The sequence below is a fragment of the Otolemur garnettii genome, unplaced genomic scaffold (assembly GCF_000181295.1).
Source record: "Otolemur garnettii isolate 467f Iridium unplaced genomic scaffold, OtoGar3 scaffold00191, whole genome shotgun sequence".
Classification (NCBI taxonomy): domain Eukaryota; kingdom Metazoa; phylum Chordata; class Mammalia; order Primates; family Galagidae; genus Otolemur; species Otolemur garnettii.
Genome location: NW_003852586.1, coordinates 1,917,228 through 1,932,873, shown reverse-complemented (window position 1 = coordinate 1,932,873; position 15,646 = coordinate 1,917,228). Strand labels below are relative to the sequence as shown.

Below are 15,646 nucleotides of genomic sequence, written 5' to 3'. Positions count from 1 at the left end.
CTGGCGGAGTGGGAGCAGAGCCGCCCACCGCACACCACATGGGCTGGAGGCCGCGCTCCAATGGGCAGGGGACCTGTGGGCGCCACCGCAAGCAGCGTCCACCCAGTACTATGGCCCCTACCCAGATCTGGTTATGGAGCCGCCTCTTCTCCTGCGTCCCTGCCTGTGGCCTGCGCCATGGATTAGCGAGAGCAGCTGCCTGTGTCCTGTGGCAATGAGGGAACCCCAACTGGGGCTGGGTCCTCAGGAAGCAGAGGGGGCTCCATTAGGACACTGCTGCTGACCAGCTTGGACAGACACCTGTGGAGCCACCTGCTGGTGAACAACATCTGGGCAACAGGGGGGCCGAGTGACAGGAGACCTATCTCACCTCTCCTTCCTCCCTGCCCAAGTCTGCTCCAGCCGCCTTGGTGCCCTGCGGGCCAGCGGACCTCCCCATGACACCTGCACCTCGCCCTGCTGCTACCAGCTGGCCCAGCAAACCTCCCACCACGTTGACCTGCGGGAAGCCACGACTCAAGCTGGCCTGTCCTTCTTCCAGAGCTGCTCGGACGACTCAGCCACCGACATCTGCCACTGGCTTTTGGAGCAAGGAGACTGTGGGGTCTGTGCCGCTGCCCCCCCCCCGAGCATAAGCGCGTCCCCCACCAGGGCCTCTGCGCCACTTGAACCAGTAGGTTCGGGACAGTTAGGAGCCCTCTGGTGACATCTCCTCTTCGAGCGTGGGTCCGGCCAGCAAGTGGGGAAGGACAGCTCCTGGCCGCTGTGGGTGTGGCCGCGCCCGGGGAGCCCTTTCCCCAGCTCCGGTCAAATGGTGGGGCCGGGATGTGGCTAAAGGGGATTTTGCTGGGGGAAAAAAAATGGTTACTAATTATAGTGAAAGATATTTCGTATTTGTAGAAAGTCAAAGAAAATCAAGAAGGGAATCATAGCTGTGGTTCTGCCCCCAGATGTGTGTGTGTGTGTGTGTGTGTGTGTGTGTTCCTTGATTCTTCCTCGCAGGGTTTTGAGGTTCATGTGAGACGATTAACATACATATACACATATCCGTATATGATTCACTACTAAATGGAAAAGAGTAATGAAAACGTGGTTCGGAATGCTTTTATTTTTAAAATGCTGAATTATTATTTCTAAAATGCTGAATCAACTGCGTTACATTTTTCCACAGATTATAGCTTTGTATAACACTTGTAAAAAAATAGAAAAGAAGAGGAAGCAAAAGAAAATAAAACAATAGTAAAAGATGATTGCAAGGAGGAAAGCACCTGGCTCCCCTTTATAGGAACTCCGCAAACACGGGAACCTGACCCATGATCCTTCACATGTCCCTTCCCCGCCAATCTAAAATTGTAAAGTAAAGAATGATAAAAAGACATCCTTAATCCATACACTCTGAGCAAAGAAAGCCCTGCTTAGCTCTCAGTTGGAAACGTCAGGGTGCATTTCTTCATTTGCTGCTCATAGTGTTTGTCGAATTTTTCATTCAGCGCTACTGTGAAGTGATTCTTCCAGTCTCCTATGACCCCTGCAAGAACAGAGGAAGAACAATCAGTAAAAAGGCTCGAAACAGAATCCTGAGGTCTTTCTAACATTCATCACTTTCATTAACACTTAAATACTATTCTTGACATTCTTTTTGTAGAAGACAATGTATACTGTAAATAATATACCTGAGATTACAAAAATAGATTTATCCTGATTTGTCAAATAAAAAAAAAATATTCTGATTCTTTCCTCTTATGTTACCTCACTCAATTTTTCTTTTGGAGTTTACCCCTGAAATGTTGGAGTTTCCACATAAGCCCATGTTTTCCCACTCCTGAAATATTAAAAATCATCTTAAGTTGATATCACTCAAATCCAGTCTTATGGTCCATATCCAACTGGCTGGGTGACGTTGCCACCTGGATGTTTTCCAAGTGTTATAAATTCAATTAGTTAAAAAATTAATTTTCTAGGCTGGGCAAGGTGGCTCATGCTTGTAATTCTAGCACTCTGGAAGGCCAAAGCAAGTGGATTGCTTGAGCTCACAGGTTTGAGACCAGCCTGAGCAAGAGAAAGACCCATCTCTAAAAATATCCGGGTGTTGTGGCAGACACCTATAGTGCTAGCTACTCAGGAGGCTGAGGCAAGAGAATGGCTTGAGCCCAAGAGTTTGAGGTTGATGTAACCTATGACACCACAGCACTCTACCAAGGGTGACAAAGTCAGACTCTGTCTCAAAAAATAATGATTATAATAATAATAATAATAATTTTCTTCCACACCAAACTGTGTTTCCTCTATGTATTTTTTCATAACCTGGTTAATGGCAACACCAGGCATTCAAAACATAAATGTGGAAGTTATTTCCTGAACCACAACATCTAATTCATTATTTATATTCAGGCTTTTTTTGGAGACAGAATCTCACATTGTTGCCCTGGATACAGGGCTGTGGCATCGTAGCTCACAGCAACCTTAGACTCTGGAGTTCAAGTGATCCTCCTGCCTCAGCCTTCTGAGTAGCTAGGACTACAGTCACCCATCACCCACCTGGCTAGTTTTTCTATTATTAGTAGAGATCTGGTCTTGCACTTGCTCAGGCTGGTCTCAAATTCCTGAGCTCAAGAGATCCTCCTGCCTTGGCCTCCCAGAGTGCTGGGATTACAGGTGTGAGCACTGGTGGCGGCAGGCATCCTTTGCACACACTGCCACCCACCCACTTCTGCCAGCGCCGGTGGAGAGTGTTTCCACCTCAGCCGTTACAGACCTAGCAGATACTGCCTTTTTGCTTTCTATCACACACCCAAAGCTCCTGTTATGGAAGAATATCACCCTCCTTTTTAAACTAGTCATGAGTTCATTTGCCCCCTGGCCCAAAGACTCTTAAATTTTCTCACTAAAATCACCCCCAAAGCAAAAGATAGAAAATATGTACCCTGAAAATCAGATAGGGCTTGAGGGTTTAGCAGTAATTGTGCAAGCATAATGATTACTTTAAGTCTTTTGTTTTACCTTAACTATATATGTAGACATTTTGGAAAAGAAGATAGAAATCCTGAGGGTGGATAATAAAATTCTAATCTAACACTTGACTCTTCTCAGTGGCTCTTTGTTTTTACCTGGTGGCATGTTTGCTGTCCCTTTATTTTACAAATTGCCTAGCCCTTTCACTGACAATATGTTTGGATGAACAAGATTTTCTCTATTCTGTTTTTGCTGCCTCACATATCAGTATTGCAGATGTCCCAATACTCTGCTACACTCCGTTAGATTTGTAAACTGACTACACTCCATGTCTGCTCAGGCCATGCCTTCTTCCACATAGAATTTCACCTCCTTACGTTTTGCTAATTTGTTAACAAAGGTGTATTTGAATTCCTACCTTTGCCACTTGATCTTAAAAAGTTGTCTGTCTCTTATTCAAGGAAATGATGACTAATTGTTAAGCTTGTTTCCTCATCTCAAGATAGAACATTTCTCTCAAGTTTCTGGTTAAAACTTAAAAAGACAAGAAGACAGAAGTCACATAGGCTTTGTCACGATGGTTTGCAGAGTGTGACGTTACCTCCGGTGTGGGGGTGAGGGTGTCTGCCAGTCAACAAAGACTCACAATTTAGTAGCAGTGTATAATGTGCCTGCACAATTGGAAACTCAGTAGAGAGAGTAATCATGCATCAGAGAGGACCAAAGAGACACGATGGGTCCACAGGCATGGACAGGCCTCACTGGATTTTTGCCTGTGACCATGTCACCTTGTGCCTTCCTATAACGGGACACACACCACAGACTTCTTACCCTTTCTCATGAAGGGCGACACCTGATGGTTCATCACATCTGAGGGCAGAATCGTGTAGTTGGTGTATTTGTTATTTTTCATCTCCTGGAATGAGGTATGTTGTATAATTTTGTTCACAAGCTCCTCTGATGGCTTCCTCTCTAGGAACTGAAACAATTTCATCACCTCTTTTCTGATATCCTAGGGAGAAAAATAATGCTTTGAGAATAAAATCATTAAAATTGAATAAATAACTATTTGGATAAAAAATGAAAGACAAAAAAAACCCTCCCCTCCACTGAAAGTGTATTTTTCCCCAGGCATGGTCTCGTTCTGTCACCCAGGCTGGAGTGGAGTGGAGTGGCACAATCATAGCTCACTGCTATTGTCTTGAACTCTTGGACTTAAGCAATCCTCCTGCCTCAACTTCTGAAGTAGCCAGAACTACAGATGCACACCACCATGCTTAGCTAATTATCACAAAATTTTTATAGAGATAGTGTCTTTCTGTGTTATCCAGGCTGTTCTCAAACTTGTAGCCTCAAGCAGTCCTCCCATCTCAGCCTCCCAAAGTGCTGAGATTATAAGTGTGAGACCCCAGGTCCAGCCTTTTAAAGGGATATAAAAGATACTTCAAAAATCATTAGAAGAACTAAATGAACTGATGTTTGTAAATGCTTACTATCAATCTGGTGAGTGTGAAATGAGAATCCCATGGAGATTTTTATTTTGAATTACTGTGATTACTAATAAAGCTGAAGAAAAACTAGGTGATGAGGAAATTTGAATCCCATCTTGGTAACTTTGCAAGCTACCATTTCAGCACTGTCTTTACTCTCTCCTGGAAGTTTGAGTGGATGTAAGACCTCACCCCTCAGTCCTGCGTACCTGTTACTCTTTATCAAGTATTTTATTGATCTCAATGTGCGACATTCTGCAGAACTCAGCTCTGTCTTTCACTTTGCCGATTCGTCATTTAACCCTGTCTACTTGGTTATTTAACCTATTCTTAATGTTCTATATTTAAAAATTTTATATTTTTAGAAATTCTATTTGGCTGTTTTTTTTTCAAATTTGCCCTGTCAATTTTAGTAGCTGCCTGTTTATTTGAAATTGTTAAATTTTCATCTTTTATTTCTTTAAACATATTAAGCATACTTATTTCATAATTCCTATTTGATAATTCTGACATGTATAGATTTGAAGACTAGTTGATTTATTGGTGATTCCTTGTGTGTGTATGTATGCACATGTGTGTTGTTATTTCATTAACTAAATTTCTTTCAAATTTATATTTTGGGAATTTTTTAAGACTTGGGTTTAAGTTTTTGAATAAATTTATTTTCTAGTATCAAATCTGTACTAAAGTAATGAGATTACTGCAGTTTTTCTTTTAAAACTTTTGGAGGTAGTTTTCATCCTTTATTTAAAGGAAGATTTCTATATCCAGAACACTGTCAGACACACACATCTTAGAAACTACCAACTGTCCACGTGTCTCCAGCCTCTCACCTTTTTCATGTCTTCATATAAAAGAAATAACACATGTGGATTCACTCTCTTTTCCCACCAAGATTTTGCATGATTATACCAGGAGCCATAGGGAACTAAAATTAGAGAGAAAAACAATGTAAAGGCAATACGTCATCTTTATACAGCTTGACAACAGGTTTTCAAACAATAACAACAAACAAATGAAAACGAACGATCATGAAATGAGAACTAATGGGTCAGCTGCAGGTCATAAGCAAAGTTCTCTGCAGCAAGAGCAGCAAAGTGTGTTGGTTAAACCACGTACAGAAACACAAGTACACACTATGTCGAAGTGTGTCATTATGACATAGTTTCAAAGAAAAGTAAGGAATGTCCTCTTCTCATCATTTTGACTCAGAGCTCCTGAGAACACTTTTTAAACTGGTGTATGTGTGTGTGTGTGTGTGTGTGTGTGCGTGCAATATCAGATTTTTACTGAATGGAGTTGATTGAATGAAACTATCAATGGTCTTTTAGCCAGAAGAGCTAAGTCTAGCTCTCAAATGTTCCATTTAAAGACTAACTGTGGCAGCTGAGGCCTGTAACTCTGTGAGTGCTTTTCATGCTGCAGATCAGGTGTCCTCAAATACGGCCCGCAGGCCACATGCAGCCGGCCTAGGACATTTTCTGGCCTGCCAGGTATTTTTGCCACCGCTGCCTGTCCTACTTAGCAGCCAACTCATCCCGGGGCCCTCAGTCTGGCCCTCCAGTGGTCTGAGGGACAGTGAACTGGCTTATTGTTTAAAAAGTTTGAGGACCCCTGCTGCAGATGGTAAGGGTATTTTCTTAGGGACCTTGGTGTCATTCTGACTCCAGAAAATTTGAACATTTTGGAGATGGTATGATATGAACAAATGTTCTTTCTTCCCTTTTATTTCTTTCCCTTCTGTCCCCCACACAAAAATATTTCATCCAATTAAAAGCTGACAAAACACAATGACACAGGAGCCAAAGGGCTCTGCTCTGTGTTAACTCACTGGATACTTCCTTGATTCTTTGACCCTAGTGGGCAATTCTCCTAAGAAAACACTTCCCCATGATATTTATGGTGATCTTATTTGTCATTTTGAAAAGAAGCAACACTATTTTTCTCAGCCCTACACCGCGAGACTTGACAATGTGAGGTATGTGTTTTATGCGTGACGCTTCAGCATAATTTTTCCTGAGATGTAGCAGCAAACACATATGCCTTACTTTTATTGAGTCAAGGTTACCTTCTGTGCATATGAAAGCGGCATTATTATTTTTTCTTGCATTTGCTACTTACTACAGGGTAAGAAGACCCTTCTTTAGTGAACACGGCAGTGTGCCACACCCTATTCCTCAAATCCGAACACCCAGTTGCTAAAGAGTCAAGACTTCCCGGAATATCTGCTCAAGTAATTCTTAAAATGTTTCTGAGAGATCTGGTTGAAATCTCTGGGTAGAAAGAGCAAAGATTTTATACATACTCAAACTTCTTTGTATTCTGGCTTCATACGGCATGTGGCATTTTGGGGGAAACAAACGGACATTTTGTGTTCTCTATTCTCTCCCTCATTCCTTGTTTAATAGAGTTGTAATGACATGTTGTAAAATGCTTTTCCAGTAAAAATAGACAAGGCAGAGAATTGAACACAGAGTCTTGATGTTAAAGAGAAAAACTGCTATTTCAAACTCCACCATACTCACATATTTTTATTTTTAGGTATCTCACTGGAACATCTAAGTTATGCAATTTTCCATCTACGTCTGGAAACCTTATGTTTATTCTGAACCTTGAGAACTTTTAGGACTTCTGTCTTTTGATGACAAATCAAGATGACATAACCAGAATAAATGAAAATTCTGTTCAGAGATGTCTTATCTTGTATCTCTTACCTTGAAAAAAAATCTGAGATAAAAAGCTGCTCTTACCTTGTCCCTCCATGAATTTCTCCACAAACTCTTCAAAGGATCCAGGATTTGGGTGTCCTCTTGCCATTAGAAAAAAATAATAAAAAGAAACAACCACATCCTTTGGATTCCGGCAAAGGTAGATCATCTAAGAAGATGAAATCGTGTATTAAGCCACTTCATACGGTTTCACAAAGTCTCAATATTTAAAAAGAAAGCATTTATGTTTTCAACTTTCAGGGTAATACATGTCCATTGTGCAAAATGTGCAAAATATGTAAGATTATAAAGAAAAACCCTTCAGGAACCTGAGGTGACAGCCTCCTTTGTAACATTGTTCAATCTTCAATATTTGTTCTTTTTATTTTTATGCCATTTTTCCATGTATTATCTCATTTGAATGTTGTACATTGATAAATATAAATTGAGTCAGTTAGATTAGTTATTATCACTCTTTTTTTTTTTTTTTTTTCTGGAAAGGGGGTCCTGCTCAGCCGAGGGTGAAGGCTGGAGTGCCGTGGCTGGGTCACAGCTCACTGTAGCCTTGACTGTCCAGGCTCCAGGTTCCTGATTACCCCACCTGAACCTCCTGGGTAGCTGGGACTATGGTCTGGATCTTTTTTTTTTTTTTTTTTTTTTTTTTTTGCATTTCTATAGAGACAAGGACTAGTAGTTACATTACCCAGGCTGGTCTTGAACTTCTGGCTTCCCAAAGTACTGGGAGTACAGGTGAGAGCCACAAGGCCTCACCCCAGTTTATCAGGGAAGAGACTGAACTGATGTGCAGCCAGAATACACCGCTGAGAGTAAGTCTGGAGAGCAAACTTCTGCAGACAGTCGGCAGCGCTGTGCTCTGGTCTCTTTATCACACTCCTGTTATTTAATGTCCCTCTTCTCCAATCTCAGAAAGGCCTCAAACACCTCAGCCTTAGCTGCTCCTCTTATCTATTAAGCTGTTACTTTTATCACTTTCTTCCTTTTTCACGTATAGTTTCTGGTCCACCACTCTAAATGCACTTTTACAAATATCTTTAAATTATGTGTCTCCTTGTTCCCCCTCTATTATTCCCCTAGAAATATTCCAAATATGAAGCCATCCAACTGTCTCCTACTCCTTCATGGCCTCTGAGATGTAAGGAGTCTTGTGAAGACTTAGCTTTTGCAAATGTATGGTGCCTACTTTCACTTGAAAAGTAAAAATTTAGCAGTAAGCCTGCACCCATTCTACAAAGGAACAAAGTGGCCTGGGAAAATATCTTTAAAAAATGAGAACGACCTCTCTCCCGACTGACACACACATAACTGGTGCATGCTAGTAAGATGCCCTTATGAGCAGAATGACCCCAACAGGATGTATGTGGTCTGTTTAGGACTACTTATGATAAAAACAAACATTGGAATCTTTGAAATTTTAAGCTGTTGAACTCTGAAAAATGTCCAGTCTGCCACATCACATTCAGAATCCAACATGGGAATGTTTCTGAGGGAGGCAGATCGTCTTTCTATCAGGGAGAGCTGTGTGAAGTACTTCCTGCCCTCACGTCTGCAGGGTGGGTCACAGGGCACCCACAGAATCAGATAGGACGGGGTACAGCATTCATGGTCCCAGACTTTATATTTTGCCTGTGCTTTGGAGATTTATGTGACTTTCTTCCCAGAGGGCAAACCTGATGATGTAAATTTTCCACTTTATATGCCGATAACTCCTCGTCCCCACTGGAGCAGAATCCAAGCTCTTAATTTGGCTTCCGATGTTTCACGTGGTCAAGAGTCAGCTTATCTCTCTTCACTCATCCAGCAAATACGTATAGTGAACATTTCAGCCAAACTGACCGGATTTCATATCCCCTCCTTGTGTTGTCTCTGCATTTACGCAGACTAACTTCAGGCAGCCTTCAAATGTCAGCTCAGATGCTTCCTGCTCCTGGACGCCAACCCCGCCCACAGAGCCTGGGTTTGAATTCTCTTAGTGGACCCACAGAACCTCCTGCATTATTTGTTCCCTTGTTCTTTCCTCCAGTGCACCATGTCAAGGTTTGCATGTGATAAGCACTCAATAAATAATTACCCCATATTTATCTCATTAATCCTTTCCTGGTTCATTTATGTGCCTCCTGAAGCCAAGCACAGTATTTTGTAAAAGTAGGGTGCTCAACACAGTAGTAATAACAACAAATGCAAAAGGAAAAGCAACTACTGTTTTTGGTTCACTATCTACTAGGAGACGTGTGTAAATGCTTACACACATTATAAATGCTTACGCACATTATAAATGCTTACACACACCTGTACAAGCATTTTTTCATCTACTACTCACAGATTCCATGAGGGAGATGATATTATCGTCTTTCTCAGAAGCGAAAGCTGAGGCTTAGACAGTTTCACAGGTTTTCTCAGAGCCAAATGGCCAAGTTGGAATTATAATCTACACCCTGACTATCTGACTATATCCCACAATTATTAAATGTTTACAGACTCAGTGAAATAACAAAATAAATGATTGTGCATGAGATGCAGTTCAGATGCCATCTGATCAGATCACTCTACACTGTCTGGGGGTGGACAAAGTCCTGACGACATGTGGCTCTGGCTGGGTTACCTTACAATTCTTTTCCCAAAATGAGGCTGGAAGAAGTTCAGGTGGTAGATGGGTCTTCACTAGTCTAGGAGATGCCATCTCGTTTAATTTTTTTACTCCTGATATTAAAACATTAAAAGTTAAACAACATTAAAAATTATAAATATTTATACAGATTTCTGAAGATATTTCAAAAACAGAAGTAACTTTAAGATTCTGTATTGTGTTCATGATAATAATATATACTGACTATGAAAGAAGTATAAATAGGAGAAAATACAGAGAAAAAAATAAGCTTAAATGAAATTTCACTTCTTGGGAAAAATCATTATTAACTTTTTAGAAAGTAAGCTTCTGCACAAATACACCCCACTTCACAGACACCCCAATACCACATGCAGAGGTAAAGCTTTTGATGTCTTCTGAATACCTTTTTTCCCTCAATGTATTACATTCAAACTGCAGTATTAAGAAACATCCAAAAATGTACAATGACTTCATAGTGTTATTATATGACTTTTCAACTATTTTTTATTGATTAATATTCAGGCTATTTCTAATTTTTCATAACATTAAAAAATCTGTGATGAATATGTTTTTGCATACATCCTTGAAATATTTATGGGTATTTTCTCAGTATTTAAAATATTATGACATTCAGCCCACAGAGAAGTAAATGTTCACATATAGTGAGGCTCTGATGAAGGGTTACAAGACCTGTCTTTATTCACTCTGTTCCAGACACATGTTAAACCATAAGCTCTGCAAAGACTTAAATAGAAATGTCTAAAATATAATCTGTTGAATATAATCTGTCCTCTCTCATGCGTAGGACTTAATCCTCACTGAAGCTCTTGCTGATGGCTCCGTGCTGGCACCATCTACATGCACACCTTGGCACACACACCCCACTTGTAAATCACATTGGGCATTACCATTCATGGTGACAGTATCGTCTCTGCATTCCAGGTAAGGGACTCGATCAAAAATCGCTTCTTTGCACTTTTCCACATCACCTTCTTTATAGATCATGCATACGATTTCACTAACCCAGGTTGTACCTGTAAAAATTTTAAAAATCTTATTTGCCTGCTGACTATATAGGGTTGATGATGCTGGATTTATGTATAGACACAATAGGAAGGTACCAGTGTAATGTTATTTGCAGGGGGTCTGAATAGCCACAAGATTCAAGAAATATTTTTCTTAATTTCATATATTATTAGAGCCCCAAACAACCTCAATAAATTAAGACAAGTATTACAGTAAGGCACACCTGTGAGATGTGCTCAAGTTTGCTCTTGATGGATTTTGTGCAAGCTGATATCAGGTATGAACTTCAATTTTTATGTCTAAAAAGTAAGGTGGCTTGAGTAGCAGGAAAGACACATAGGCATGCCTCAGTCACGAACTTTACTTATTGATGCCTTAGACTGTGTCCTAGTGCATACAGCATGGAAAAGAGAACATCTCGTCCCTGTCCTGTTGTGGCCAAGAATCCACTGAAGAGTCAGTAACATTGTCCAATAACTGCTGTGACAGAGCCTGGAGGGAGGTGTGAGTGACTGAAAGGAGAAATATGCGATGGGGAATGCTGCTGCTCCTGCGGCTGCTGCCGGGTAATGTTTTGGCAAGAAATCCCATCACAAGGAACTGACAATTGAGCTCACCCTTAATACGCTGCTGGCATAAATTCACAAGTTATGGGAGGGAAAAGAGGGTTCAAATAGGGAGGAAGAGGACAAATCTCTACCAAAAATAAAACCTATGTTTGCAAGGTCAAAGATCAGATTAGATCAGATTAAGTTTTTAAAAAAAATCTAAGGTTAGATATTTAACAGTGGCATAGTGATGAGGAAAATAATTGGAGATGGGCTGTAAGTCCTAAATCAAAGTGTATGCCTACAGAGGGCAGTGGGGCCTAGCTCACAGAGGCAAGCAGAAGGGCCTGTGTGCAAACGAAAGGGTCTGCCTCACTGTTCAGAGTCCAGGAGCAGCATCAGCAGATGTGAGCCAGGATAGCAAGTTCATCAGCACTGTGTTTAGAAGAACTTTGCTGATGACACAATAAACATAGCCGTGAAGTGAGGGGTCATAGGAAGGGAGATTGGAGGCCCTGCGTGAGGCTGAGTCCCCTCAGACTGAGAGGGCAGATGAGGTGAGCGGCGCAGGGAGATCCCTGAGGGACAGGACTGAACCAGAGCATCTGCCAGCTTCCAACTTCAGTCACTGGTATTGTGCTGCCATTGAGCCCAACAGGGAAGAAAAGTAAAAGAGCAGATTTAAAGTCAAAATAGCCAAAGACATATTGATGTTTAACATATTTATTTTTAAGTGGTAAATGGAACAGCTACTTAGAGAAATCTGGATTGGACTATTCTAATTTCTAAAGGTGTATAATTGCAGAACTCCAGAACTATGCACAAGCTGAACTCATCTCGAAAAAAAAAAAGCATTGCTTAAAAATGGAATTGTCGCTCTGGGAAGCCAAGGCAGGTAGATTGCTTGAGCTCAGGAGTTTAAGACCAGCCTAAGCAAGAGCAAGACCCCAACTCTAAAAAATAAAAATATAAGTTAAAAGTAATGGAGTGTTATGTGTAATTGTAAAGAAGAGCTGGCTGGGCAGTGCCCATAACTCAGTCAGCAGGGCACTGGACACATAGACTGAGGGTGGCGGGTTTGAATCCAGCCCCGGCCAGCTAGAAACAACAACGCAACTGCAATAACAACAACAACAACAAAATAGCTCGGTGTTGCGGTGGGCACCTGTAGTCCCAGCTACTTGCGAGGGTGAGGCAAGAGAATCACTTAAGCCCAAGAGTTTCAGATTGTTGTCAGCTGTGATGCCACGGCACACTACCCAGGGCAACAGCTTGAGACTCTATCTCAGAAAAAAAAAAGAAGAAGAAGAAGAAGAGCTGGTTAACTGGAAAGGAGTTTTGAAATATCTATGAAAAGTTCTTATGCTCTATGTATACAAAGACAGTAATGGCACAAGGTAAGCAGTTGGCGGCTTTACATTTTCATTATGAGGTAACTATAGATCCATCCCTCTATATTGTGGGAGTTTCTAATGTGACCAAAAATATCCACATCACTGCACTGTTCAAGCTGTAGGCTCAGATGAGAGTTACAAAATGGAGCTACTTTTCCTATGCCTGTATGAAAACTACTATATCCATCTTTTTTAACACCGAGAATGAGTATGTAAAAAGTTAACAGCTTAATATTTACCATTCAGGCTGGGTTCACCATTTCTACATGAAAAAAAAAGAAAACCCAAGAAACAAAGAGCATTACCAGATTTAGGGTAGGTGGAGATGACAAGGTCATCTGGTCTTGCCTGGAAGGCATCCACATCATCCCAATATTTAACAAAACTTTCGTACATCAGAATCCCATGGATTTCCTTAAAGTATTTATCATAGTCAGAGTTGGAAGACTCCATCTGGAAAAAAACAAAAAAGGTTGAGTTTCGCACTCTGTACACACTTTATAATGTTTCAGCATTAACAAGCAGGTGTGAGGAGGTCCCCTGCCTGCTGGTGCCCCTCAGTAGAAGAGCACAAGAGATTATAAGTAACATGCTTAAGACTTAGTAAAAATGTGAGAGATTCATTAAGATCTTCAACAATGAATACAAGCAACAAACCCTTCAGTTTCTATAATTGATAGGGCATTAAAAATAGGCCCAGAAATATAATGTTTGGGGGTAAAGGGTTCAATTATTCATTAAATGACAAGAAATATCAATGGTCACATTTGATTGTTATTGCTAGATAGCTAAGTCAGAGCATTTTTAAATGTTTCTGAGTTATGTGTTATTTAATGAAAAGAATTCAAATGCTTGATGAATGTATTTAAAAGAAAATGAAATTAATGACACTGTGATGGTTACATTAGGCACAGAATCTTAAGGTGGGAAAAATTTTTTTGGAACCTCTGAAATTACTTCTGGTTTTTTGTCTTTCACGTGACCAGTAACATAGTGGATACTTTCACTGAAATGATTTGATTGAAAGTTGTAAGGTCAAGCAAGATCATTAGCTGCTAATTTGTCTCCTCATTCCATTGCAATCCATTTCATGTCCTGGATTAGTGCTAAGATCTTTCCTCATTGGCTTTTAACTTCCTTTGATATCATTTTTTTTTTGTAACTGCCAAACGCACCCCATTTGACGTAGCATCCCAGCAAACGCTGCCCGTCCTTGCCGTTCCCCTGCTTAGATCTCCCTCGTGTTCACTTTTGCCCAGAAAGCTGCCTGGCAAGTTATTTTCACACACGTATTGCAACTTTTTAAAAACTTTCCTCTCAGGCACATTAGATGTAATTTCTCCAAAATTATGAAATTTCTCTTCCCAAAATAGAAGTCAGTCTTTTCAATAAATCCCATGTTTCCCAAACCTTCTCCTTACTCTCAGAAAATAGACATTTCATGCAAAGAAATCAGTAGTGAAGGCACAGCTTGAGCCCTGCCCATTGATACGTTTATTCATGTGAATTCTTTCTTGGTGTTCAGCCAAGTCTGTGCGAATTGGCTTGTAGTTAACTGGGAGTGGTGGATTTATCATTAAATTGTTGGCTGACTTCTAGCTGCCCCTTCGTGTCAATTTTGGTCTTAGAGGTAAAGTAGGAAGTGTGTAATAAAATCTCTTCCCTTTTTCATTTCTTTTGGCAAGTTGTCTCGTATCACAACGTATGGGTTCCTTTTCTAGCCAGACTCTTGTTTTTTCAAAAGATATACTTTAGTTTAGAAACTGTCAGTTTCATGTCCTAAGTATGTAGGTCACAGTTGTTCAGAAACCTCAACAGAAAATAGTGAAAATGTGACCTATAAGCTTGATTAAATTCAGAAAGTTTTTCTCCTCCTTCCTCTGTCTCCTCCTTTCTCCATCTTCCCACCTGCCTTTCATCCAGCAAATAATCCAAGAGTGAATGCTCACCTTCTTCCTAGCATTGTAATAAATCCTGGAATATTTTGGCATGGTAGGTACAGACACATTCTCTTAGGTTTGCCTGGATTGGGGTAAAGTGGCCGAAAGTACATCTTTCTATGCCAGACTCCATCACCGTGATGCAAAGTAAGTGGTCAGGAATATGCATTTGTTTATTTGATCAAGTTTCTCTGGGCTTTGTACTTTCGTCTAAGAATTCATAGATAACAGAGGTACTGTTTACTCTACTTGTCAATGATTTACCACAAACTATGAATGTCTACTAAATTTACCTGATGTTTCTCATATAAGAGTGCTTCTTGCAAGGCCCCTAATCACAGCTGTGACCATGAAACGTGAAGTCCCTCTTAATTCCCCTCAATAGTGAAAAGAGAACCCATCTAGTGTTCAGGACTTACAGGGGACCCATACTCCTGCAATTTTATGTTAAAACTCTTTAAGTAGCAAAACAGTATATAAATGCAAGATATTTAATGACAAACATATAACTTTACAAGTCTTCAAATATTTTGTATTCTTAATTTACTACCATATGACTTATTTTGTTCTCCCTATATTTTTGTTTTAAGAGATGTGTGATATACTATTTGCATGCCATATTTTCTAGACCTAAAAATCTAAGTATTAATATCAATAATAAAAGAATACAACCTGTCCGGATGATCCTGTGGAAGAAATTGAATAATCCAGTTTAGCTCTCTTCCAATACCAAGTCAGGTTTTAAGCTGCATAAAAAGAGATGAGAACCACTGTGCATTTGGAATGTTGCTGGTGAGTTTATATTCTGAATGCCAGAGGGGCGGGGCTTCCTCTGAGGAGCTTGGCTCTGGGAGCCTGTGAGGCAGTGATTGCCATAGATATGGAGCACACCTCCACAAGCTCCAGCCACGCTCATTCACAGAGCTGGAGGGAGGGGAGCCGCTGCCAGCTTTTTTTTTTTT

The 15,646-nt window shown here is 40.6% G+C and overlaps 1 protein-coding gene across 2 annotated transcripts; it reads right to left on the bottom strand.

Annotated features, from left to right (window-relative positions):
- Positions 1–1,088: 1,088 nt before the first annotated feature.
- Positions 1,089–15,466, bottom strand: LOC100952573 (estrogen sulfotransferase). Of its 2 annotated transcripts, none has more exons than XM_012812148.2 (8): positions 15,357–15,466; positions 13,050–13,197; positions 10,685–10,810; positions 9,771–9,868; positions 7,193–7,319; positions 5,276–5,370; positions 3,784–3,964; positions 1,089–1,528 (listed from the first exon to the last, which is right to left on the bottom strand). In XM_012812148.2, the coding sequence occupies exons 2-8, from the start codon at positions 13,195–13,197 to the stop codon at positions 1,416–1,418; spliced, it is 888 nt and encodes a 295-aa protein (XP_012667602.1). In that variant the 5' UTR covers positions 15,357–15,466; the 3' UTR covers positions 1,089–1,415. The 2 variants fall into 2 exon arrangements, with proteins under 2 accessions (XP_012667602.1, XP_003801029.2); XM_003800981.3 differs by lacking the exon at positions 15,357–15,466 and adding an exon at positions 14,694–15,054.
- Between the last annotated feature and the right edge of the window lie 180 nt (positions 15,467–15,646).